Below are 25,380 nucleotides of genomic sequence, written 5' to 3' on the forward strand. Positions count from 1 at the left end.
ACAGACAAGACTGGAATTCATTGCATCTTCTGTAATTCCATTTTAGCTTTCTCAGATGTACTTGAGACAATTTTGGTATCCTGCCTCATAATCATGATTGTTTAGGTCCTATTAAAACAGGGTTTCAGAATGGGTGGACCTCCTACTGAGAGAGAACTCTTACATAGGACTATAGAGCAATGCCTGTCCCTTACACCTTGGCTTTAAAATTTCAGACTAAGCACTGTATGGATCAGATTTGAGTATCCAATCATGGAAGTCTTAGACTACTCTTGTTTCACATTCTATATGAGCATTTTACATATTATAATTAGCTGAGTGTATGGACTAAAATAACGGAATCCTGTAATTTAGCAGTATGATAATGTAACAATTACAACTCTAAACATTATTAAGTATCTTTCAGTATTAAGAAGCATATTGACATTTATCTGAATGTTGCTAATTGGAACCTTGCTGTTCTATGGCACAGCTGCAAGTTTTTGAACAAAATTACTTTGGTAATTTTTCTCCAAGGTGCTCTGTGAAAGTTTAGTCCTGAAATACACTGGGCCATGGCACCAGTGGCTTCACTGAAAACTGAGGATTCTCAGCATTTTGCAGAATTGGCCACTTAATCTCCATTGATTGTCTAGGGTTAGGCATCACTTGAATACATGCTCTGCAACTGCTTTACAGGGTTTAGTGTGGACTGGTGGGCTCTTGGTGTCCTGATGTTTGAAATGATGGCAGGAAGATCTCCATTTGATATTATTACTGACAATCCAGATATGAATACTGAAGATTACCTCTTCCAAGGTAGGTATAGTAAAGATATGTTGTATTATGTTTTAAATAATTTTAGTTTGTGAATCCCTTTGAAATAACGACACTAAGAATGAAAATTATCAGCCACCTTAAGATACTAAAGAATTCCTTACCCTGTCCTTTTAATCTTCCACAAAAGGATTTGGTAGTGAGCCCAGTATTTTGCACAGCTATCACTATGAGCACAGGTAAAAAATGCCATGGTGTTTCTAATTCAGCATCCAAAAAATAATTTTCTCTTTAACATGAACAAAAATCCCAAACCACATAAAAAGCAAAGCCATGCCAACAAAACAAAGTCAGTCTTCTTCAAATTGGACTTTGTGCCTGTAAGGTCCACAGTATAGAACTAACCAATGAAAATAAGGTTGAAATGTCCTTGGTTGTAGCTGTTACTTCATATATTATATTTCAAGAAAAAAAATAAGTCATTATATTTGACAAATCACTGCTCATGTGTTACTCTTTCCCTCCTCTAACCATAGTTTGGGGTATTTTTTCTCTTCCACTCTTATTCTTTGGTACAAACATTTTATATTTTGTCTGGTTTTTTCTTTATTTCAGAGAGTTGCAAATATAATTACTTTAACTTTGAATGTCTAAAATGTTCAGATAGTGCCTACTGTAACACCTGAAATACTTTAGCAATATAATTTTTTTATGCAATCAACAGCTGAAGTTACCATGTTATATTCTTATTAGTTGGAAGAGGTAATGGTTTATTCATTCATAATTAGAAGAGAGAGCATTGCAGTATTTCTTTTAGAATGTAATTCTACATATGAAGATGTTTTATAAAAAAAACATTGCTTTCTATTATGGAAGGAAATTTGAAAGTGGTAACTGTATCATCTATTTCCTTATGGTGAATGCATGGTAACCATTTAGTAAGTTATTCATTAGAAGCTGTTTTGCCCATCAAAGGTAGCATTATGCATGATATAGTAATTAATTACAGAAATATTGAGTGAAATTTACATTTTGGGGACAATTCTGGAAATACTTGATTAATAAAGAGTAGATTTCAGAAGTACATTGCACAAAGTTTTGAAAAGAAAGGTCTCATTCAAACGTAGCCTCCCCTGGCCAATCTAAGTGCCACTGTGAGCATTCCCAAAGTCTGTTGCATATTCTTTAAACTGCAGAACTATTGTCTAAGCTATCTGTTGTGGGGTGTATTGTATAATATGGTTTTTGATGGTGCAGTGGGGAGTCTTCTACAGCATCTAGACCAGTATAATATTACTGGTACTGTTTAAAAATATTTTTATATATCCTCTTGTTCAAGCCATTGAAAGGATGGCAAATCCTTATTCATTGCATTTATCAGTATGACACATATGGGATGAAAGATGTGGTCCATAAAGTTTAGACAATTCAGAAAAAGTTTAATTGTCACTTTACTAATATCACCTTTCATTTTAAATATATTAAGTAATTAAATATTTGTCATTTTAGCATATGGTCCAGATAATAGCATAGATGAGTGATACAGTATATTTACTGAAATCTTAGTGAATATTATATAATGAAGCATAAACATATATGTACATATACTTATATATTTTTTTTTAATTTGTAACAGTTATTCTTGAGAAACCAATCCGGATTCCAAGATTTCTTTCTGTCAAGGCCTCCCATGTCTTGAAAGGATTTTTAAATAAGGTAAGTTTTTCAATATTTCCCTTATTTATAGCATATAGGATTGGTAACTCAAAACCTTATTTTGCAGTGAATTAAAAATGTAGAAATGCCTTTGCTTACTGTAAAAAAAAAAAAAAAAAAAAAAAAAAAAAAAAAAGCCTAAACACATTATATAATATAAAAAGTCTTTTAATTGCTGACTTATGTGAAAAATTCATAGTGTAGAATTTAAATTTTAAAACTTGCTAACAAATAAAAAGTAGTAAAACAAACTACCAGATGGTTACTTAGTAAAATGTTCTTTATAATGAAACAGATTACCAACAAAGATTACTGCTAGGCTGTGTTTTTATGAGTATTCTTTATTCATTCAGGTAGACTGGTTGAAGTTAATGGAATTATCTGAGAGTGAGGACAGCATTTTTTAAGTATAAAAATTCAATTTTACAACATAGCCCAAAAACGATTGAAAAAAAACCCTAGTTTATAATGAGTTTCCAAACCAATTGCATATAGAAAGCTAGATTGATTTAGTTTACCAATGTTTTATAGAACATTACCAATTCTGATGATAATCTATGCCAGTGGTGCTCAAGCTTTTGGCCCTATGGGCCAGATGAGTGGTGTAAGGCAATTCATGGGCCTGACTGAGCCTGGTATACCAGGACTGGGCCCTGGTGTGTGTCACCACCTCCTCTGACCCCTGCACATTGGAGCCCAGGGGCCTGGTATCACTCCTTCCTGCCTCTGCATGTTGGGATTTGGCCCTGGGGCCTGGCATATCCTCCTCCCCACCCCCAGGATTGGGCCCTGGGATCCTGCACCAGCACCATCCCCACCTAGCCCTGTGTGCTGGGATCAAGCATCCAGCCAAGCGCACAGGGCCCAGGGCTGCCCACAGGTCCTGCAATTTGGCAGCAGGTCAGTGGTGCCACTGTTCCCCTGCTGCCAAATTTTGGATTCAAAATCCCCACAGGCCAGATGACATGGTTCCATGGGCTGGGGATTGAGCATCCCTGATCTACTCCTGAACAGTGGAAAAATAGAAATGTTTTGGTTATGACAAGGCAATAAAAAAGGAAGTAGAAGAAAACATAACATTGATGTTTTCTTTTTCACAGGATCCCAAAGAAAGGCTTGGTTGCCAGCCACAGACAGGATTTTCTGATATCAAGTCTCATACCTTTTTCCGCAGCATAGACTGGGATCTGGTAAAAATAATTACTTTAATTCTGTTTATGTGTGTTAAATAGAAGCATGTTTCTCTAGTGTTTTAATTAGTATATACATGTGTATATATATGCATTGATCTTGTTAAAAGCTCTGCTAATAACCACTTTCATAAAATTATTGTTACTTTTAAGTGATACTTTATCCTTGTGTAAAATTTATTCTTAGTGTTTAAGTTTGTTAAAGATTTACCTCCTGGTGAAACACCCACATTCCTTCAAAAACTTAAGTTGTATTTATGAATTTTATGTTTAGAAGATAAGTTTTCATTCTTCCCAAAAGCACTGCCCTGGTCTTCTTTAGAAAATAAGAATAAAAACTGTTTGAAAATCTCATGCATTACTGGAGGCCAGTTTATTCCTTGGGTTATTTGGTAGGCTGCAGAACAGTTTTTGCAGAATTGAAAAGTCCAGCACAGAAAAGTGGGCTAGCAAAAGCTTCCAAGATCAGAGGCCTGTGCCTTTCTTTCACACGCAGTCATGTCAGATGATCCTGTTCATAAACTTATCAAGGACCATATTAAAACTGGCTTTTACTCCTACTGCTTCCATCAGAATTCAGGTCCTCAACATTACTGCTGCAGTGGCAAAAAGCCCTCTCTGCCTGAAACAGGGTGGTTAGTAATTAGCTGTCACAAACCATTTAATGGGCAGCAGCAAAGTCTATAGTACCATGTAGAAACGTGGCACCTTAAATCCATGTGATAAAGTGATTTCCTTATATTTTAGAATGTAAAAGCATAGAAGTATAATACCTTACAGGTATGTTGGAGATTTTATTTACCTGAATAGTCCCATTAATTGTTAATGTAGAGAAGAGAGTGTGGGATCAAGCTCTGAAAAGGCAAGATGACTGAGGAAGGGATGAGATTTGAAAATAATATGATCATATAATTATGCTGTACTTACTTGTTACATTTGGGTTTTTCATTTTATTCATTACTCTTTGCTTGGTGTGGTTTTTAGTCCATAGTGGTATAAAACAAATTTAATAAGTTTTGTCAAAAGTTGTATACAATGCATCACAGTTGTTGATTATTAGATGTCTTGCTCTCTTCAGAAGAACATCAGTCATTTCTTGATTAGGTTCATGATTCTCATCAAGAAATCATTGTTAAAAGCTATTTTAGGTACTTCATATTTTATAGCTAAGGTACCAACATTACCATATATGGGTTTGTGAATTTTTAGCACCTAAGTTTAATGATGATGAGTGTTTGGGTTTTTGGTTGGTTTTTTGTTTTGTTTTTTTTCCACCACAGTATTGCATAATTTTATGGAAGATGTCATAGAAACAGGAGGTAATGACATCAACAGCATGAGAGGAGTTTTGGAGAAAGGAAGAAAAAAAAGAATACAGAATGATTAAAGGAGAGCACCTTGAACTAAAATAGGATGATTATGTAAACCTGCCATCTTTTCAGCAATTTGTCATGTATATTATGATTTTGAGATGTAAACTATACTTAATTTAACATCTCATAAAGACTACAGGAAAAATATGCTTATTTTTGGCTCCTGTTGCTCTGGTTTTTATTTAGAAAGACATATTACTCCTAGTGTGTCATAGTCATTTAGAATTAGACCAAAGAACTTTAAAATTAGATGAAAGATTTTGTTTTGCAAAAATAAAAGGAAATTAAATCCAGTGGTGATAATCTGGAGGATGTTTTTAATTTAGTGAACCTTTCATTTGAAACGTAGCTGAGGAGGGGGGAATATTTACAGTAAAAACATTCTGTAAATCGTTTACCACTGAAACACAACCATCTTACACAAGAGAACCAGAGCTTAACATAACATAGGGGGTAGTAACTTGCCAGGGTCCAAACTGAGTATAACATAAAATAAGAAACAGATTCTGTTTCATAACTTAAGGTACGAGTAGAAGGCAGTGCAGAGTTGCATGTAATAGGTTAAGTAATGTAGAGTCGCATAAACTTTCATAAGCAAGAGTTTACTTTATGAGATACTATCATGGAAGTAAGCATTAGGCCTGTGCAAATAGGGAAGTATTCGATTGGGATTTGGATTTGGCTGATTCAGAGGACAGTGATTCAATTTGGAGATCCAGATCACTGTCCTGAATCTATTTGGCCGAATCAGCTTTGGAAGATTCAGCGGTGATTTGGATCAGCCAGAGAGAGGCAGGCACAGCTGGGCAGCTGCAGGTTCTCCCGTGGCTTCTCCAGCTGTGCCTGCCTCTCCCTTGGCGGGGGGAGCTGGGGCTTGGCAGGGCAGTCATGATGGCTTCTCCCATGGCACCTCTGGCTGTGCCTGCCTCTGCCAAGGAGGGGGGAGCCGTGGGGGCTATGCGCTGCTGCTGCTTGCCCAGCTATGCAGGTGCAGCTTGCTCCAGGCAGCAGCAGCGCATAGCCCCCTCTCCCAGTGCTGCCGCACCTGCATCAGCCCTGGGAGTGAGGCCTCTGCCCTGCTGCTGTTTGCCAGCTGACATGGTGGGGTGCAGGTTGTGGGCACGGCAGTGCTGGGTGCGGGGGCTCTGCCTTGCTGCCACTTGTACCCTTCCGCCTGGAGCGAGCCATGCCTGCATCCTGTCCCAGCTGGGAAGTGATAGCAGGGCAGAGCCCCTGCTCCCAGCACTGCCACACGCTTACCCCCTCCCCCCCCCCCCGAATAATGCGCCTCCTGCCCTAGCTGGGCAGCTTGTCCCAGCCCCAACCTTCCTTCCCCCAACCGCAACCCCAACAGACTTACCAGCTGGAGGCAGCCTGTTTAGTCTATGGCCAAATCTCCAAAGTGGCCAGATCTTTTCCAAACCTTTTTCCAAATTGATTTGGATGCTTCAAATCAATTCAGAGCTTTTACTTGGTCCCCTGATTCAATTTGGATTTGGAGATTCGGTTCCCGAATCGGGCCAAATCTCCTCCAAATCAAATCAGCTACCGAAGCCTTGCACAGCCCTAGTAAGCATAAGCAGGAAATGTAAGGATATTGCAGCTGCTTATAAAAAGGTAGGTGGAATGATATTTCACAGGTTGTGAGCACCCCAGTTGACTTAATTGGGGGCTAGAGTTCATCAGCACCTCTAAAAATACTTATGAATTTTCAGATCAGAAAGGTACAAGAGGGATTTATCCTATGGATGATGTCAGTATTGAGATGTCACTTTACTTAGTATGAGCCAGGGACATTCAGGCACCTAGTAAAACAGTTTTCTTGAAATACTTCATAATATTTACCACGCTGTTATTTTTCATAAAAGAGCATGGTGTATATTCCTAATCTCTATTTTTATTGCAATTATCTGTCACAATTCTACAAAATTTTGATCACTGTCACTGCTTAGTTGTTCTTTTTCTGTAATGAAGTCCTAAATGAATGTAGTCATAGGACTAAATTTTCGCTACTGTTGTAGTCAATGGAATTCTGCCAACTCACAGCTTAAACTGATTTTGAACTTACTGTTTTTTCTACTTCTTCCATATCATGATATCAAGGACTTTGGGGTTTTTTTTTTAATGTTCACCAGTTTGTCAGTTTGTATTTTGAAGTGCATGGTTTAAGAGATAAATACCCCAAATCTATAGAATAAATTATCTGAAGACTGTCAACAGGTCTGTCCTAACAGGTTGTCAGAGAATGTAACAATAAGAAAAGTTATCATGGGAATAAAACTGGAAGGGAAAGAAAGAATTTAGTATAGCTGAATTTAAGCATGTATAAGAGGTAGCTGTTAACCCTGAAAGATTACTTCCAGTTACTAATGGAACTGTTAGAGATTTCCATTTCAAAAGAAAGCAAGCACCAAGTAGGTAGTGACTTTGCAACTCTAGGTTTCTAAATACTTCTGAAAATCTGGCCTGAAATAACCAGTGCATTTGGAATGAGGGAGGAAGAATAGATCATAGTAAGATCTTTGCTAGCAAGACGCAAAGGCTGCTAACATCCAGTGAATAAGAAGTTTATATGTATGATGTCACCTTTTTGTGAAGTTAATAAGAAAAGGTCATGGTTAACTTTAAAAACAATGCATTTGAAAAGTACATGAAAACATAACTAACTTTTTAATTTGGAAGAATAAGGAAAGTTTTTTTGGAATAAGCTGACAAAGGGGTGGGTGGGGGTGTGTGTGTGTGTGTGTGTAAAGGCTCAGGCAAGGAGGAGCTGTGATCTGTCCAGACTTCAACATAACAGTCTTAAAAGGTTGTTGTTGAAACAACTATGCTTTAGAATTTCTCTCACAGTGCATTAAAAGCCTACCCCCAGAGGTTACAAAGAAACCCAAGTAAAAGTACTAGCATGTCAATAGTAACAGAAAATAAAATGTGGGAAAGCATGGTAATACACCAGAGCTGACTAAAGATACAGTTAAGAAACACAGGGAGGAATGTTATGGAACTTTTGGCCTACAAACCTATAGAAATACAGTCTATGATCAACTACATCCTTACCTTTCTAAATATAGAGACTTGAAGAAAGACAGATCATGACAGAACCACAAAAAGATGGTAGTTTCAAGAGAACAGACTGATTTCAGCCTTCTTGTAGTTCAGCAGATTCTTAAGGAAACCACCAGAGCTGATTCAAATTAACGTTGTAGTTGGATCTTCAGGTCTTCAACTTAAGGACTGCAGCTTTACCACCTATTTTTAAAGGAGCTTTTTCATGTTCCACTCCAGTTTGCACAATACCCTTGTAAAGAAGCAATGTAATTTGTATTCTTTTTGATCCTTTGAATTCAGTTTTTTGTCTGTTCAGAATTCTGCTGCAAATATTATTCTGTAGTCCATAATTTTCAACTGTCTGCCCTCTTTTGTGTCCACTGACTCTCCCTTCTCCGTCCTATCAGACAGAACCTACTTGTCTTCTCTTTCAAAATCTTTAACAGTATTGCTTGATCTATCCCAGACAGATCCTTCCTATCTTCTCTCATTTGCTGTCAAGATGTAATTTCTGATTGGACCAGGATGCCAGCCTCCATTACCCACCTGTTATATTTGCACCTTTCTGCTTTCTCCTTTGCTGACTTTCTTGCTTAAGTAATTCCTTATAAATAGCCATAAAACTAAAATATTATCTTCCTTCAAAACCCTCTTTAAAACTCTCTTTTTCCATGCTGTCATCAGAAACTTGATAAATACGGGGCTGCTGAAGTGCTGACAACACTGCCTATATGCTGACCAGTATTGCCTGTTTCCTTATGCTCTTCTATCTGTATCCATTTTATGTTTTATACTTTGATTGTAAGGTTTTTTGTTATGTAGATGTGGTATGTAGTGCAGTGATGGTCCTGATCTCAAACCAGGGTTACTAGGCATTATTGTAATACAGATAAATAATAATTGTGATCAGTCATATCTGCTTAGCTCTAAACTGTAAAATTAGGTGCTAGGTGTGGGGGAAATTCTCTGGTGAACTTACAGGAGCTAAAGTTATCTAAAGTCAGAAACTGGGCTATAACTTTTAAAATAGGTTCTATTTTGCCCCTATCCCTAGGTGTGTATACATGTTAAGTCAACTTAACTAAGTTGACTTAAGCCACGTCAGAGCATACACACATACAGCTCCTTGATATGGTGGTAGCTATCTTGTGAGCTAAGTCAACCTAACTAATGCAACCTAAGAGAATACACCTCCGAGGTATTATCTTGTGCCACATGTAAGCTGATTCTGCTCCACATATGTGTGTAAGCTCTGACAGTTAAGTTGACTTTAAAAACTTAAGTCAGCTTAACGGTCAGAAAGTTAGTACATGTGTACTATGTGAGTATTTTAAGCTACAGTGAACAGCAAAAGCTTAAACAAGCCACAGGCACTGTTCACGTATTGCATTTCTGTTGGTATCAATGCAGATTTTCATGTAACAAATCCCTTTTACTGCTTAGTACTAAAGATACCATTCCACAATTCGTAAGTATTATAGTCTAAGCAGTGTTATTGTGTATGGTTTTCAGAATCATGGGGGGTTTTTACTGCAGGTTTAATTCTTATTACAGTGACCTGCTACTTCTGTATCTTTTTCAAAGCACTACAATATATAGGGTTGAGATTTAACTGGATATAAAAATTCTAGTTATTACTGCAGTAAAGTTTATGGGTTAGGATACAATCACAAACATTGAGTATAATAATATTCTTACAGTCTCCTTTCAAAGCACATACAGCTGTTATTAAAATTGGAAAGAGATGGAAAAGATGGCCCATTAATTCTTTTTTTTATTGGAGCATTCAAATGCTGTAAGAGAATCTTTCAGCTTTTAAGAGAGCCTGTGTATTAAGTCAAATTAAAATTAAGATGGATGGATTTTTATATCACCTGTTAATTGCTGAGTATACTTTATTATAGTTCTCATTTCCTAACTCAGCAACATTATACATTCATCTCCAAAGAACATTTCTCTTGAATTTATAGAGGTCTTTTACATTGTCCATTACAAGCCAGTAGCTGAATTCTGCTTTGTTACCTTTATAAATTTAGCTCTGAAAAGTTACAAACTTGTTTCTAAACAAACACAAAAATCTTTACACTTGTCTTATATCTGTTATAGAAAGTATCTTAAAATGAAGTCTTGCGAGTCAATGTATGTTGTCACTCAGCTTGTGTAAATTTCTATTTTAAATAAGAAAACCAAGATTTTAAATGGCTTGCATTTAAAATGTGTCTTGGAGGTAGAATTTCTTTTATATAAGCCATGTAGCTCAAATAGGGACAGAAGACAAAAATAAGTTTAATTCAAAGCAGAAATATTCAAGATGAAAGCACTTCCAGGGAAGCACATAACCTGTGCATTCTTTTCTGCTGCAGTGGGTTTCCCTGAATCCTGCTCTATGATACTTTAGTACGCTAAGTTAGGGACACTCCTAGAGTCTTAAAGCAATATTTGTGATTGGAAACTAGTAAGATTTTTAGGTCTTATAGAAGAAGGTAGGGACCTACTCACCTTCCTCAGAGCCTTTGGTCACACGTTTAGCGCACCTAAAAAAGCTGGGCCATATGTACACACTAATTGTTCAAGAATGCAACAAGAAAGGGAGAGGAAGACCATGGTCTTTTAGCTCAAGGCTTCAACTTCTGGTTTCAGCTACCAGAAGTTGAAAATCCTCCTAAACATTTCAGAATCACATATAGGCAACCCCCACTTAACGCTGTTCCGCTTAGCGCTGTTTCAGTGGTCATTTTAAATTGATACCTGATTTCACTTAACACTCAGCAAGTTTCATTATAATGCTCATGGTCGCCATCTTGGGTCATTAAAAAAAATTGTGGTCACTATCTTAGGTTGTCAGATACTTTTGGTTTCGCTTAACACTCGTTTCACTTAACACTTGCTTTTTCAGGAACCAGTTAAGAGCACTAAGTAAGGGTTACCTGTATGGTATAGGTTTGGATGAGCTTCTCTTACTGGTAAAGATTCAGAGGGATCCTTTGTATGTTTGCACCAAGCTTCTCGTCTTAAAATCCAGCAGCTACTCTTTTGAGCAAAGTATGTGTAATTTCTGTTTTCTCCTGCTTTTTAACTTTCTGCCTCTGTCTTTCTGCAGTCCCCTAAATTAATAGGGACAGTATTTATCGGTGGTGTCCAAACTTTTGTCTTGTGGGCTGGATGAACAGTGCCAGCTCCCTGCTCTGGCTGATGGCCCCAATCCAGCTGTGCAGGGTTGTACAGCCCAACCTTGATCTATCCACCTAGGGTGGGGCAGAGCAGCACCAATCTGAATGTGTGGAGTGGGAGGTGGGGAGCAGTCCAGTCCTGGTGGTCCCTGTCCCAGTCCCGATCCAAACACATGGGGTGGGGTGGGGTGGAGCAACCTAATTCAGATATGTGGTGGGGGGTGGGATGAAGTGGCCCTGATCTGGACATGGGGTGCAGGGAGGGGCAGAGCAGCCCAGGTCCAGATGCAGGGGTGGGGTGGGGGAGAGAAGGAGGGCAGCCTGGTCTCAGTCCCAATCCAGACATGCAGGGCAGGGTGTGGCAGGGCACCCCCAATCCAGGTTTTGGGGAGAAGGAATGGAGAGGCCTAATCTGGCTGTGTGTTGGGGGCAGGGTGGAGCTTAGTCCCAGTCCAGATATGTGGTGGGGCAGGGTGGAGCAGCCCTGATCTGAATGTGGAGGGGAACAGCCAGCCTCATTTGGATGTGCTGAGTGGGAACCATCCCAGATCCTGCTGAACGAAAAATGGCCCAGGCAAAGCTGGATCTGGCTGCATGGAGCTCTGCCAAGTTTTCCATCCTGTGGAGGAAACCTGTGGGCCAAATGTCATGGCTCTGTGGGCTGCATTTGGCCCATAGGCCAAAGACTGAGCATCCCTGGTGTGTGTCACTGTTGGAGAACCTGGAGCCAGAAAACCCAGAATTGTTAATGTTGTCTTGCTCTAATGTAGCAGCCGTCGGCAACAGAATTGCAAGTCTCCAAGAAGGGATGTCTTGACTCCTAACTACACACATGCAATTTTGTATCATTATATTAAACAAAAGTAAGAAACTTTAAATTTGGATATCACATATGAGGGCTTATGCACACTGTAATATTATACTGGTGAATTGAGTCGTCTTACCAACTTACCTTCTTACCAAGTTAAGTAACATCCATCATTTTAATCGTACAAGTCTTGGCCTAATGGACAATGAAATGTTAACCTGTAGTTAAACAGATGGCTAAATTTAAGTAACATCAATCTCTCTAAAAATAAATGTATTTTGTAAATTTTGTTGTAAGTAGGGTATGATGAATTGGGTCCAGATGTGAATGCCCTGAAGAAGGAATTTTACAGGAGGTATAAAGTAGTACAGAAAGCTAGATCCCTAGTTAATGTGCTTTGTTAAAAGTTTCTGGAGCTATTTTTCATTTAATTACTCCTAAAATGATATGCAAGTCATACATCATATTTGTTTTACCCATTTTAGTGAGCTTGTTTTCTGGTGACTTGTATAAATATGGAAAATAAGATGCATTTAAATGCCTGGAGCAGTAGTTTTTGGATAATAGATTTCTACAGAGATCCTTACATCTTTGAAAAATGTGATCCCCAGAGGGTTATGAACACACATTCCATTCCTTTCTCCCCATCCCTCTTGTATGAGCTGCAGAAGCCCCCTGATCATACCTTGGCTTTCTTCAGCCTTGAACTACTTTTGACCTGCAAGCCAAAGTGCCTTAGTGTAAATAGATGACATTTTTGGGCAGGAGGCAGGTTTGTAAGCATGGATCTGGAGGAAGTGTGTCTACTAAAATGAAGTAATTCAGCATTCTCTAAAGGTCTCAAGCTAATTTCTTTGCTGTTTACAACATGAATTACATCTGCCCATTGTAAAAATAAGATTGTTTTCCTAAGGATATGGTGAAATACATACCGGTCACGTAAAAAGTGGCCAGGGCAGGTAAATCACTAAATGGGTGTTCTTCTCTTTTGGTCAGTCGCTATACATATATATATATATGTGTGTGTGTGTGTGTGTGTGTGTGTGTGTGTGCGCGCGTGTGCACGCGCGTGCACTGTATAGAATATGACAGAAGTAGGTATAATAATTATAACGGATAGTGTAAAGAAGAAAGTTAGAAATAGTCGTGAATATCCCTTTGCATCTCAAAACCAACCTATGATGTAACCACAGGTTATCAAAGGATAATTGAGCTAACTGCAGAAATGAGATATTGAGGAAACGCATGTATTTTAATCTTCAGTGACACTAGCTGACCTGAAATATTGATGGTTTGGATGGACTTTTTAAATAATTAACTATGCTAAAACTAGAATTTGAGAAACTTTCGTTATATGTAATTTATGAGCTAATTGATTGCCTTGCTAGAACTGACCTGAGAGGAAGAAAAAGTATCTGCAGGGTAGCTTGAGAAGATTTAAATTCTCTTACTGTAGAAAACAAGACAAATTTAATAACATTGACATTCAAGTAAGTTCTAGTACCTAACAGTTGATAGCACAAACACCCAGATAGGAAGTTTCAACCTGGATCTGCGTAAGGAACTTGCCATTTTAAATAATATGTGCATCTTCCATGTAATATAGGATATCTTCCCTTGTGGTCTTTCACTTTACCATATCAAGTGAAAGTATAGAAATATTTGATCAGGAAGGAGCTAGTGTGATGATGATACAAAAGAGAACGGAGCCTGGAGAGTGAGCAATATGGATTGAAAAAGAAAAGGAGGGAAAATCTTTAGCACAGCTGACGGGGAACCTGTGTTTTAAACAGAAGAGAATGTTGTTGGCAACATTAGAAAGGTACTCACACCAGAGAGCTGCCAGTTTTCCAGAACTGAACTCAGCTGCTGGGATCTTCACAGAGGTTATTGGATTTTCCATTCAGCTTTGTCACAGGATTTTGCCTGTGTTTAAGCGAACCCCTGAAACTATCACTTCTGCCCTTTAAACCCATGTAAGAAATAGGTGAGTTGCTGAGCTGGATTGGAACAGTGGTTCAGTAAGTTAAATAGCCTGTATAAAGTAGTGCCCATCATATGTTAGTTTAAAAGATGAAATGGGCAATTATGGAATAGCTTTGTCATTTTCTTCCTAATCATAGGCAACCAGTAGTCAGCTAATCCCCTGAATCATGCTGAATTAAAGATAATTTAAAGATTTGATTCATGTGAAATGTCATTGCTATAAAAATGAAACTTCTTAGAGTTGTTCTGAATATTCATAGAGAGCTACATATTTAGAAAATCTTCTGAAAAGTTTGTCACCGAAGCTGACTTCCATTAAACAATCCATTTTTCAGAATTTTCTAGTTAACGTTCCCCAGTTTTGTGCACCTGGGGTTCTGTTAGTTTTCTATCTGGTGTTTCTCTAGAGGAACGGTGACCTCCAGTGGCCAGCCAAGGTTAAGCCAAAGTGTGTATTGCATGTAGGTCATTCAGTCTGGTAGGCTGCTTCTGTCAAAGCCAATACCAGAAACATCAAAGGAAGGGGGAAATGGCTCTTCAAGTTCTTAGAATAAAACAACACCTATACCCCAAGACATTTTGCTACTTGGGTTTTTTTGTTGGTTTGTTTTTGTCTGTTTATGGATGCGTCCACACATGCAGGCACGTGCTCTTGCAGCAGCTCAAGTAGGAGCAGCACAAATTTGAGCTGGAGATTTTTGCCTCGGCACACATGCCCAGATATGCACTTTGGTGTGGGGCAAGTTGTGCCACTTGGGGCAAAATGACCCTGCGTGGCTCCTCCTGGATCTGCAGCCAGGGGGAGCTAGGGGCTGGGGCCAAGACCCATGCCCCCCCCCCCAACCAGCTCCCCCACCCCCACACAACCCCCCACATATGCACAGCCCCTCCCGCCAGCCCCCCCAGTACCTACTTACTGGGGACAGGATCTGGGTCACAGTCTTGCACTACTCCTCCTTGCCCCAGCACGCAAACACAACATGCTAGGGAATTAGGGGGCACCATAGAGATGCTCTGGCCAAATGCCAGAGTGTCTCTGGAGGTCAGAGCCCCAGCTTGCCTCAGGGCACTGTGGGGAACCATGCCCTGCACTTCTTTTTTCCGGGATGTTTTTATTTGATACCTGGAAATCCAGGTATCAAATTTTGAACCCGCACTGCAAATATTTAGCACAGGGAGTATTTTTTCATTCTCAATGTGCCTCTTGCAGTATCTAAAACTGGTTTGAGATGCCACAAGAGGCATGTGCATGCTCATCTGGATGCACCCTATAAGGGCATATAGAGAGGGAGGTAGTTGTGCAAGTCTGAGGTCAGATGGAAAGTAGGGTAGATATGTACCTTATAGACTATATACATTATAGAAAGAGAGAGAGATTGCACTAGCTTTTGTGAACTCAAGTTCATTTCATCACATGCCATAAAAAGACAGCATAGAGCAGTGTATGAAATGGAGTAAGTAATCTGAATTAAAAAAGGTGGAAAAAGAAGAGGTTGGGGTGGGGGGATAGTCAACATGTTTGGACTTGAAATCCTCATTGTAGCCTGCTCACAGTTAGGAAATTCTTACAATATTTCTTTAAACCAGATTCTGTCTGGATGGCTTGCATAAGGATGAGCCTGGCCAGAGCATGGAATTGGATTAGGTGCCCTTTGGTGGTCCCTTCCAGCCTGGTTTTCTGTGATCCTGTTTAAATTATTTTTCAGTGTAAAATAATTTAAAGTTTTAGATAGGATTAACAAAGAATTTCTTATAAGTCATTGGGTTAGAGGTATGCAAGTCGCATATATTATTGAAAATCCAATTAAATGGACTCTTGTCCTGATGCAGGAGGGGTATGTTTGTAAAATAGTATATGGCTTACATAAAAATTCCAACACTTGCAATACTAAAATTGTAATCTCTTTTAGGGCAGAGACTTTGGGTGAGGTTCTTTGTTCCTTCTCTGAAGCTGAGAATTTTCCTCCTAGGAAGTGATGGGGCCAACATGGCTCTGTGGACCTTTTCCCCTTTGTGGTTCTCCACTGTTCAGGGGCTGGGGTGCACTGCCTGTATAAATTATGTTACACTTTCCCAGCTGCCTCTGAGCAGAGCTGTGGTCCAGCATCTGCAACTCTGCTTCCTTCCACTTGAAATTTGCAAAGGGGGAGTGTCTTCTCTCATTATGTAATGTGGTGGCTATCATGGGGAGTCTGTGGCACATCTTGGGGAATACAGCTGGCCAGTGAACTGGCCCATAGAACTGAATTGGAGCATGAAACATAGCTATAGTGTTTTTTAATACAGAATGTTGGTTTTTCAGCCACACGTTTATAATATTTTCAACAAAAGATTGAAATTTTCCATGTGGTGGTGAAATTTTTCCAGAAAAGTTATAATATCCATCATGGTAGCATTTAGATATTTATGAATTGTGTTGGTGCTCTTGAGCCCAATCCTGCAGTGCTCAGTCATAATACTTACAGTTGGGTATATTTTCACGCATGAATGACAATATTCCCTCTGGTATTTACAGGTTCGGGATCTTTCAGTTCAACTTTTGAATGGTTATTGGCAAGTTTGCAAATGTCTTTAGTGGATAGTTAAAATAGGCAAATACTACTTCCTGCCTTTTACTATATTGATTGGTATTTTACTTGTGAAGGAGTTTCTATTTAGCTCTTGTGTTTCTCATTTGTACTTATGCATTCCTCCTGAGCTATGCTATGCTCAGAAAATATTGTTCAAGGTTACATGAAACAACTTAGCCATCTGGCGTTCTTTTATCGTCTCTTGTGCTATATATAATTGAGTTTGCAAATTTGAGCAATTGGTTGTTATATTAAAATAATCAGTATTTTTCAAAAGGTGGATTTAATGCCAAAAACTTGAAGCCCTATTAATTTAGAGGTAAAGTTTCAGAGCTATTAATTATGGAATTAAATATTAAGTCAAAGACGCCGGCATTTTCGGGGCTTATTTTTCTGATACAGGTGGACACTTATATTGGAATTACTTAAAGGAATGGAGAACTTTTGTTGGAGAGCTAATATTTGATTTATGGACATTTGTTTGTGGGCTATGCCAGCCAAGATGTACTTGAATTAATTTCTGCTGCTGTATTTTCTTGAGTTTTGTCTTGGGATAAAAATCATTCTTATTTGAAAAAGGGAAAGCAGCCATGTTCTTAAGATATTATATGGACTGAAGCTGCTAGGGCAGCTGGTATATTTAAAAATAATTGTGAAATATATTTACAAATTAATGTCAGTGATGCAAGATATTGCTGGAATTTAGAATTACTAACTTCTGAGGCACTAATTTGAATCCTACCCAGCTCAGTATCATAAGTCATTGTCATATTCAGTGACCTGTGTAATAAAATGTGTTTTCTTGCACCACTTCTTAACAGCAGGCTGACACCTTTATTCACATGGTCTGCAGAGAAGAAATGGATTCCTCCTGTCATTACAATTGTCCCTCAAGGTCAGAAGTGGAGCATATAGGCAGAAATAGTGAGGGGAAAAAAACAGTGCTGTCACTTCCTGTGCTCTGATTAAATGAAGAGTACTTCCATTTCCAGTACTATCATTCTGACAGCTGTGAACAGTATGGATACGGTGGACCCATCCACGTAAGGAAGAAGAGTGTAGTTTCAGGGGAATTCAAAAGACCTGTTTCTCCACAGTTTTGCTAATATGTAAAAGCAGTTTGTGCGGTTAGAACAGAGGCAAATGATATCCTGGTTTAACTGGAATCTTTGTCTGCATGATCCTATTTGTTATCTAAATTCTAACAGATGTAAAAGTCAATAAATAATCCATTAAAGCAAAAAATAAAACAAAGAAGTCAAAATATTTTTTCAGAACACCACATCTGTCAGTTGACTGCAGATAGCATTTTAAACACTCTTACACTTAGAAGATATTAAACGCAATTTTTTTTAATGATGGTAGCACCTATGCTCTTCTGCTGCTTTTAAGTTTAGATCAGATTATAAAAACCCAATGTTCTGTTGCTTGTAAGTTTTATCACAGCAGTCAGTTTACTTAAGATTTAAACTTTTAGCACTTTGTATTAGATGTTGAGTAACTATGCCTATACCTATTTACTGATCCCATAAACTTTTGCCTCTTAAAACACTTTTAAAATGTTTTGTTCCTACACTACTCATGAATACCCATGAAACACAGGCATCTTTTTTTGCATACATGCAGACAGCATGGGTATGAGTGTAAGGGTGTAGTTACATGTTAACATTTAAATGTGTTAAATGCTCTTGAGTCTACATGTTAAGGCAGGAAAACACAAACTAAGTATTCCTCTGAGCCTCTCAAAGTTACTTCTCTTCAATGCTCCCATCTCCATCTCTCTCCCACATGGACTGGCTATCCTCCCAGACTCTTATGCCCTACACTGACAGCTGGGCAGCCACAGGTGAATGGGGAGAAGTGAAAGGGGAGAGCAGGTGGGCTCCCACATGACTGAATGGAGCCTGTGCCAGCCCCGCTGGGGCTTGCATACCCAGATACCCCACCACCGCTCCATGCCCAAATCAGGCCACACCATCCCTGGGCAGCTGTTGGGGGAGAGAGGATAGATGAGATGGCAGCTGTAGGGCCCAGCAGAGGCAGTGTGGTGCACAGGGCAACATGGCCTGACCCAGGGCCTGGTGGGAGTGGTGTAGCTGGATCCAATCCAGGCAGGTGAGGGCTCTATCAAGGCTTGAAGGGACAGCACAGACTGACCTAAGCATGTGGAACCTGATCCAAGCAGGCAGAGGCAATGTGTGGCAATGTGGGCCAATCCAGGTGTGTAGGACTCAATCAAGCAGGGGCAGCACAGGCTTGATCAAGGCATGCAAGCTAATTGGGGTTTGTGGGGCCCAGCTGGGCCTGATCTGGGCAAGTGGGACCAGCATGGGTTCAGTTCATGCATATGGGGGCAGTGGGGCCTGATCTAGGGCACAAGCAGAAGTGGCACAGGCTCCATCTGAGTGCACAGTGGTGGGCACATAGGAGGCAGTGCAGGTCTGAAGAGCCTATATTGCTGCCAGGAAGTAAGGCAGGCATGGAGCTAGCCTCGCAGCTCCTAGCCATGCCCCTGCTCACCAGCCCTCTGGCAGCAGGTCCCAGCTGCCTTAGAGAGGGTATTAACCCTTAATGTGGGACTGCTCACAGCACATACTAACTTTAACATCAACTAACAATCCTTAGAGTTAGGAGCTAATTGTAATGTGCAGCTAAGATAGGAGATGTGCTTTATTGTTAGGTCCACCATTTATCTTGCCTTCTAATTTATTTCCTCTCACAAATATACAAATTGGTTGACCAATTTCTTCAAATTCCTATAGCATCAGAAATATAAAATATTACAAATTCTGTATAGAAAATGTTATGCACATTCAAGGAGAGCCCTATGCAATTATAGCAATGGAGAAAGCTTACATAATGTTAGGTTCTTCATTTGTGTACTTTTATTGCAAATTAGGCTGAGAGCATGTTGAGAACTGTGGTTGTTAGTACAGCCATGCATCTTTGTATAAAAAGATTAAAATCCCGCCGCAGAGACCTAACAAAAGCATGCTGATAACTTAAACGATATAACCTTTTTGGAAGAAAATTCTTTGAATTTTTGTCCTTCTCTGAAAATGGTTTAAACGCCAGCTCCCTTTTGTTTGTGGCCAGCATAATTCTGGACTCATACTATGAGTTTTTATTTAATTAAATTCCTGCCTGTGATGATAAGTAATGTTATTTTCCTTTGCCTGGTTTTTTCAAATAAAGCATTTTCTGGCAGTTTGTATTTGTGGGAGGTGGGAGGAAAGAAAGGGAAAACTGAGCATGATTTGGTTATTGCATAACATGATTGATTAGTACAAGAGCTAGATAAAATGTCCTCAGTAATGTAAACGGAGGTAGGAAAGAGGCAGCTAATGCTGCTTTGCAACCATTGCATGTAAACATCCACAGAAATAACGTGTTGCACTCGGGTTTCTTTGTTTTTCTCTCATCCTCTTCATGAAGCAGAGGAGAGCTTTCCTGGTACTGTCTGGACACTTTCTGCATTAGGATGCAATGTGAAATTTCAAGTCATGATCAGGAGAGTTCATATCACAAATGTAAGCAGTGTATAATTATCTTAAAAAACCATGAAAGTAAAAGACAATTATAATATTACTAACAGTTCAAATGAAAGTGATTTCTTGCCAGTCCATAAAAAAGTTCAGTCATTTTACTGTAATGCAATGTGCTTTACAACCTTGTTAACAATGGAGCTCAGTAACGAGGTTGAGGCATGAGGACAACACTTATGATTTTTTGTTAAGATGTGACTCAACTGGCAAGAAGGCGTCCAAACAGCCCAAACTGAGTAGATATTGATTGGTTGCTTAGTCTAATAAATTACTCCACCAACCAGTAAGCACCTGAATCAGGTGAATATTTTAATTATCTGGAGGCAAGGATTATCTTGCAGAGCCTTGAACCCTTCCATAAATTTCCCAAGGATTTTGGATCTGTATTCTTCCTCCCATGCTCAAAATGTGTCCCTGTCTTAAATCTGTTTGAACTGCCATCAGTACAGATTTAAAGAGATGACCACATTACACCTGTCATCAGTTCCCTTATTACCCAAATTTGTGGCAATCTAGGGGCAATTTTACACATGCTCTGGAATGGGGGGCAGGCACTTGAATTAGAGTGGCTCTCAAAAGCTGCTTTAATTAAAGTTCCTGCAGCATCTCATGTATTCATCATCCTGCGCTGCAGAATGTCAGCAGGGGCACTTTAACTACAGCCCGTTTGACATGCTTTAGTTAAAGCCCCCCACCGCCATTTTGAACCATGGGGATGCTGAATACGTGTCGCTGAGACTGCTGGGGCATGCTAATTAGCATGCTTCAGCAGACTCAATTAGCTGAGTCTGCTCCAATGCATAATTAGCACGCTTCAGAGCAGGTGTTGGACACATGTATAGGTGCCCTAGGAGCCTAGCAAATACGTACCTTAAAACCACAGACAGGTTCATGCAATTTTAGGTTCTTGATTACTTTGAACAGCAGAACTACTAAGTATTACTGTCTGGCACAGCTTCTGAGTACACTGATATTAGGATTATCCTTGTTTACCCAATAATCAGTTTCTCCCATAAATAACACAAAAGAAGCAGAGGCCTGGAAATGCAAAATGAGAGATTTAATTCAAGCAGGATTTTTCACTTGGTGTGCTGGAAAAATATCTTATTTTATTCTGCTCCTTACTGATGCAGCTTGTTTAGACAAGAGGAGCACTCAGCCAGGTGGAATGCTAGCAAATGAAACCCAAAAACATGCCAAAGTTGCTCAGTAGTACCAAGCTCAAACTAAAAAGCTTGGTAAAGATAGGCAGAAGATTTTCTAGGGGTTATGAGCCCAGGCTTAGATTTACATCTGATGAATATGGAACAAGGAGATTCTTAACAATTTGAGCAGCTTCATATGATCTTTTATGTTCAAATTTGAAATCCATCTTGAAATCTGCCTATTTTGACCCAAAATTGAATTATCACACTCTTGTAGAATTGTGGTTATTCCATAGTGAATGCTTGTGCAGAAGATAAATGTGGGTTAATTTTTTTAGCAGAAAATTCATTGCATTTAAGTCTATTTCAGAATGTTGTTTTCATTACATAACAAACATGGGCTGCTTTTACCATTTTTGTGCTTAGCCTCAGTTGCTGTTAATGACTACTAACTGCTACAGTAGTAAATCTTTCTACGTCACAGCTAGGCACTGATGCAGATGTTAGCAGACAATTTGCCACTTTGGTCTGTTCTAGAATTAGATTAGCCAATAAGTGTGGTGGTTAAATTGATTTGACTGTAGGATGTACATGATCTAGATACAGCTCATATCTTCCAAGAGGTCACCTTTTGAAGCAGGTGGGGAAAGTGAACGTGTGTTCTTGAGGAAGCATTTTGTCATGAACATTAGTACAAACTGGAGGTCTCCAGGACATGTTCAGTTTTAAAAAAGTTTGATCTTGAATATGTTTAATTAAATATTCCACTAGTTTGGGTTGGATTCAGAACTTATTTAGAGGTAGTTAATTAAATTAGGCATGCTGAGAGAGTTGTGGAAATAGTAAGATTTAGTGTGTTTCTGATTTTGAGGAAAATCATGTACTTAAAACCATAATGTTGTCATAAACAGAATGAACATGTATTGTGTAATGTCAGAATTCTTTAAATGTGTAATAACATTTAGTGTGTTTGCCTCTTTTATCAATATTAAATACATCTAGTGTGGATATAGTGTTTTATAATATATGTACATAAAGCAGATGTAAGGCTTTCTGATAAGCTTAAGTAAATGTTCAATATTTGACTTTTCTCCCCCACCATCACCATTATTATTCTCAGCTGGAAAAGAAGCAGACAACTCCTCCATTTCAGCCTCAGATCACAGACGATTATGGGTTGGATAACTTTGATACACAGTTCACCAGCGAACCTGTGCAGCTAACCCCAGATGATGAGTATGTTTTTTTTTTTAATGCAATTAAACAAATACATATTGAGAAATGTATATGGATTATGAAACTGTTGCAACATTACTGCAAAGGGAATGTAGATATCTTGCAGTGGAACAAAAATTGGTAAAGACAGTATCAGATTTTAAAAAATGCAAAGTTAAGGTTCTCCTAGTGACTTTTACTTATCCACATTATACACAGATTATGTTTACAGACTAATAAATAACCAAAAGGATTACTCTTTACCAGATGCTTGGCAATGTACAGATAAGAGCCAGGGTCAGCCTCCCCTGGCCCACATGCCAGAGCATGACATGTGAAGCCATATTGCTTGGCACACCATAGCTGGCCCTGGCTCTTGGCAGGCCCCTGATGCCCGCCACAGAGCCCAGGCTGCTCACAGCAGGCGGCAGGGAGGCTGCAAGCAGCTGTATCGAGGTCCAGAGTCCCAGCCTGGCTCATTGCAGGCAGAGGCTGCACGTCATGTCTTGGGGAGTGGTAGGGAAGGGGCCGGTTCTTTGCTGCCACAACAAGTATTGGGCCCCTCATCACTCTCCCACCATTTGCCCCTGGCATGCCAATATCTTCCAAATCAAGGTTGTGGGGGTTGCCGACCTCTGGATAAGAGCATATCCAGGATGCTTATATGCAAGTATATAGACAAAACAGTTGAGTCATAAATGTATCATGTACCAGCATGAGCTTGAAATGTCAGGGGAATCTTGCAAAAAGGTGGTAAAGATTTTTGTACAAAGTACCAGTGGTGTCTGAGAAAAGATTTTAAGGTTGTGTAGCAGATAATAACAATAGTACGCAAGAGAAAAAGGAAACTGTTCCAAGTATGGTACTTTGGAGGGAAGAGTTGGAAATACTGGCAAGCGTTGTAAACAGTTTTGTAGTCTGGGCCTTCAAGGTCAAGATCAGAATTTTGAACATAATATAAGAATATAGCTGGAAGCTAAAATAGATAATAAGGAGAAATTTCATTAGGGCACCTAGTTATTTTTTTGTCTGTAAAGTGTCTAGCATATGAGTGTCTCATGTCTAGCACTGCATAAATAATAAGCCTTGAAGGGAGATATTGCTATCCTATTACTTGTGACAAATTGCAGAAACTTACCATCTTTCTTTGCTAGCCAGCACAGCACAATGTATTTTTGATAGAGAGTGAGGATAGATTTTCTCCCAGTATTTTTCTGTAGGGGTCCACTCCCTTTGTTCTATACAACATCCAATTGCTAAGCAATGAAAAATTGAATTTACTCATCCTTTTTGCCTTTGCAGCTTATCTTTAAAAGATGCTTGCTTTCACATATGGCACTAAAGTTACATGGCTGTTTTTGAATTACAGAATGCCTCTGCTGCCTGATGAAGTGCTACAAGAGAGCCTGTGTTATGCACTCAGTGGGCGCGTCTAGATAAGCACGCATGTGCGTGTCCCTGGGGACAAGTAGCTGCTACTACTTGTCCCCGAAGAATGCCCACATGCGCTCTAGCACAGCAAGTTACCGCAGGTGGGGTAGGAAAGGCTGCGGCTAACACCTGGGCTGGCCCCAGCAGCCTGTCCTGGGGGCCTTCCAGGGCACCAGTGACAGTGATCTGGGCACATGGAGCCTGGCCAACAGCTGGAACATGGCTCCAGCCTTTTTGGCGTGGGTTTTTTTGACACTGGGATCTCCTGGTGTCAAAAAAACCTGCTGCACTGCTAAATTAGTTCAGCGAACACCTGCATGCATGGCAGGTGCAGTCTGCGGTGCCACAAACCGAACATGCACACTCATCTGGATGTGCCCAGTGGGTCTGTTTATATATTGACATTTTATAAGCATTGCTTCTGAATTTCTGTACCATGTGGGGTTGAGGAGAGGCCTATCCAAAAACAAGAAGCAAGACTTCAACTACTTAAAATCAGCACTGACACAGAAATAAAACAACTATCAAAGACTTTGGGCATAGTTCAAGTCAAAGGCTTGGAACTTTGAAACTAGCTCAGTTAAAGGATTGTCTAAGATGAATTTTGCTCTGAGATGGAAGGTGAACAAGCTTTGACCGCACCTGCTTTGGGCTGCCCTGTGGTCCTCTGGACTGCCCTGATGGGCAGGCCAGGTGCAGGCTCCAAAACCATGTGTGCAATTAAAGCATGAAAAAAAAACAACGCAAAAACCAATCACACATGTGTGCATTAATCACACACGTTAACAGTGATTAATAGCTAGCCCTACCATGAATTAAAATAGATACTCAACTGATATATTTGTATTTTATTACAATTTTTATTTATTTTGTCTGTTTTATCCATCTCTTCACTTCAAACCATATCACTATTAAGTAATTAGGGCATGCAGGGTACATGCAAATCACATGGGTATTGCTTGCCAAGAAATTCTGAGTTTGAGTGCACGAGGCCCATACAGACTTAGTATGGACTGTGCATATGGATCTCTTGGAGAAGAACTCCTGTCACCACAAGGCAAGAAACTTACCTTTCCCTTGCATCAGTTGCTAAATCTTTCCATGACTCCCCTTTGCATCCCCTTTTTCTCCCCCTTTAGCTTTACGGAACTCTCTTGTGGCCTGTATTTCCTCATTTTATTTCACATCCTGCTACCAACCGGTGCTAGTGATACCAGCCTCCAGGCCTCTTGATTTTCTTCTCTGTGTACAAGGTTATTTATTACTATCCCAGTTCTCCAAAATTCCAGCCTTTTGGTTGTTAATTCCCTTTGATGCCCATGAGTCATTACACAACTACATGGATGGGCAGGTAAAATACCCTCTCTCACTGTCTCCAGTAATTTGGGAGTTAAAGTTTCGTTTAAAATAATTATGTTATTAAAAGT

General features: G+C 39.5%; 1 protein-coding gene across 3 annotated transcripts in view; it reads left to right on the plus strand.

The window, feature by feature from the left end:
* Positions 1-25,380, plus strand: part of PRKCZ (protein kinase C zeta) — a 214,881-nt gene that overhangs the window by 186,591 nt on the left and 2,910 nt on the right. For all 3 annotated transcript variants that reach the window (XM_006265119.4, XM_059716597.1, XM_019493969.2), the window contains 4 exons: positions 679-798; positions 2,393-2,472; positions 3,573-3,662; positions 22,428-22,543. In XM_006265119.4, the coding sequence (XP_006265181.1) occupies positions 679-798; positions 2,393-2,472; positions 3,573-3,662; positions 22,428-22,543 (406 nt within the window). The remainder of the gene's footprint in view (positions 1-678; positions 799-2,392; positions 2,473-3,572; positions 3,663-22,427; positions 22,544-25,380) is intronic.

The sequence above is a fragment of the Alligator mississippiensis genome, chromosome 13 (assembly GCF_030867095.1).
Source record: "Alligator mississippiensis isolate rAllMis1 chromosome 13, rAllMis1, whole genome shotgun sequence".
In the NCBI taxonomy this organism is placed as follows: Eukaryota; Metazoa; Chordata; order Crocodylia; family Alligatoridae; genus Alligator; species Alligator mississippiensis.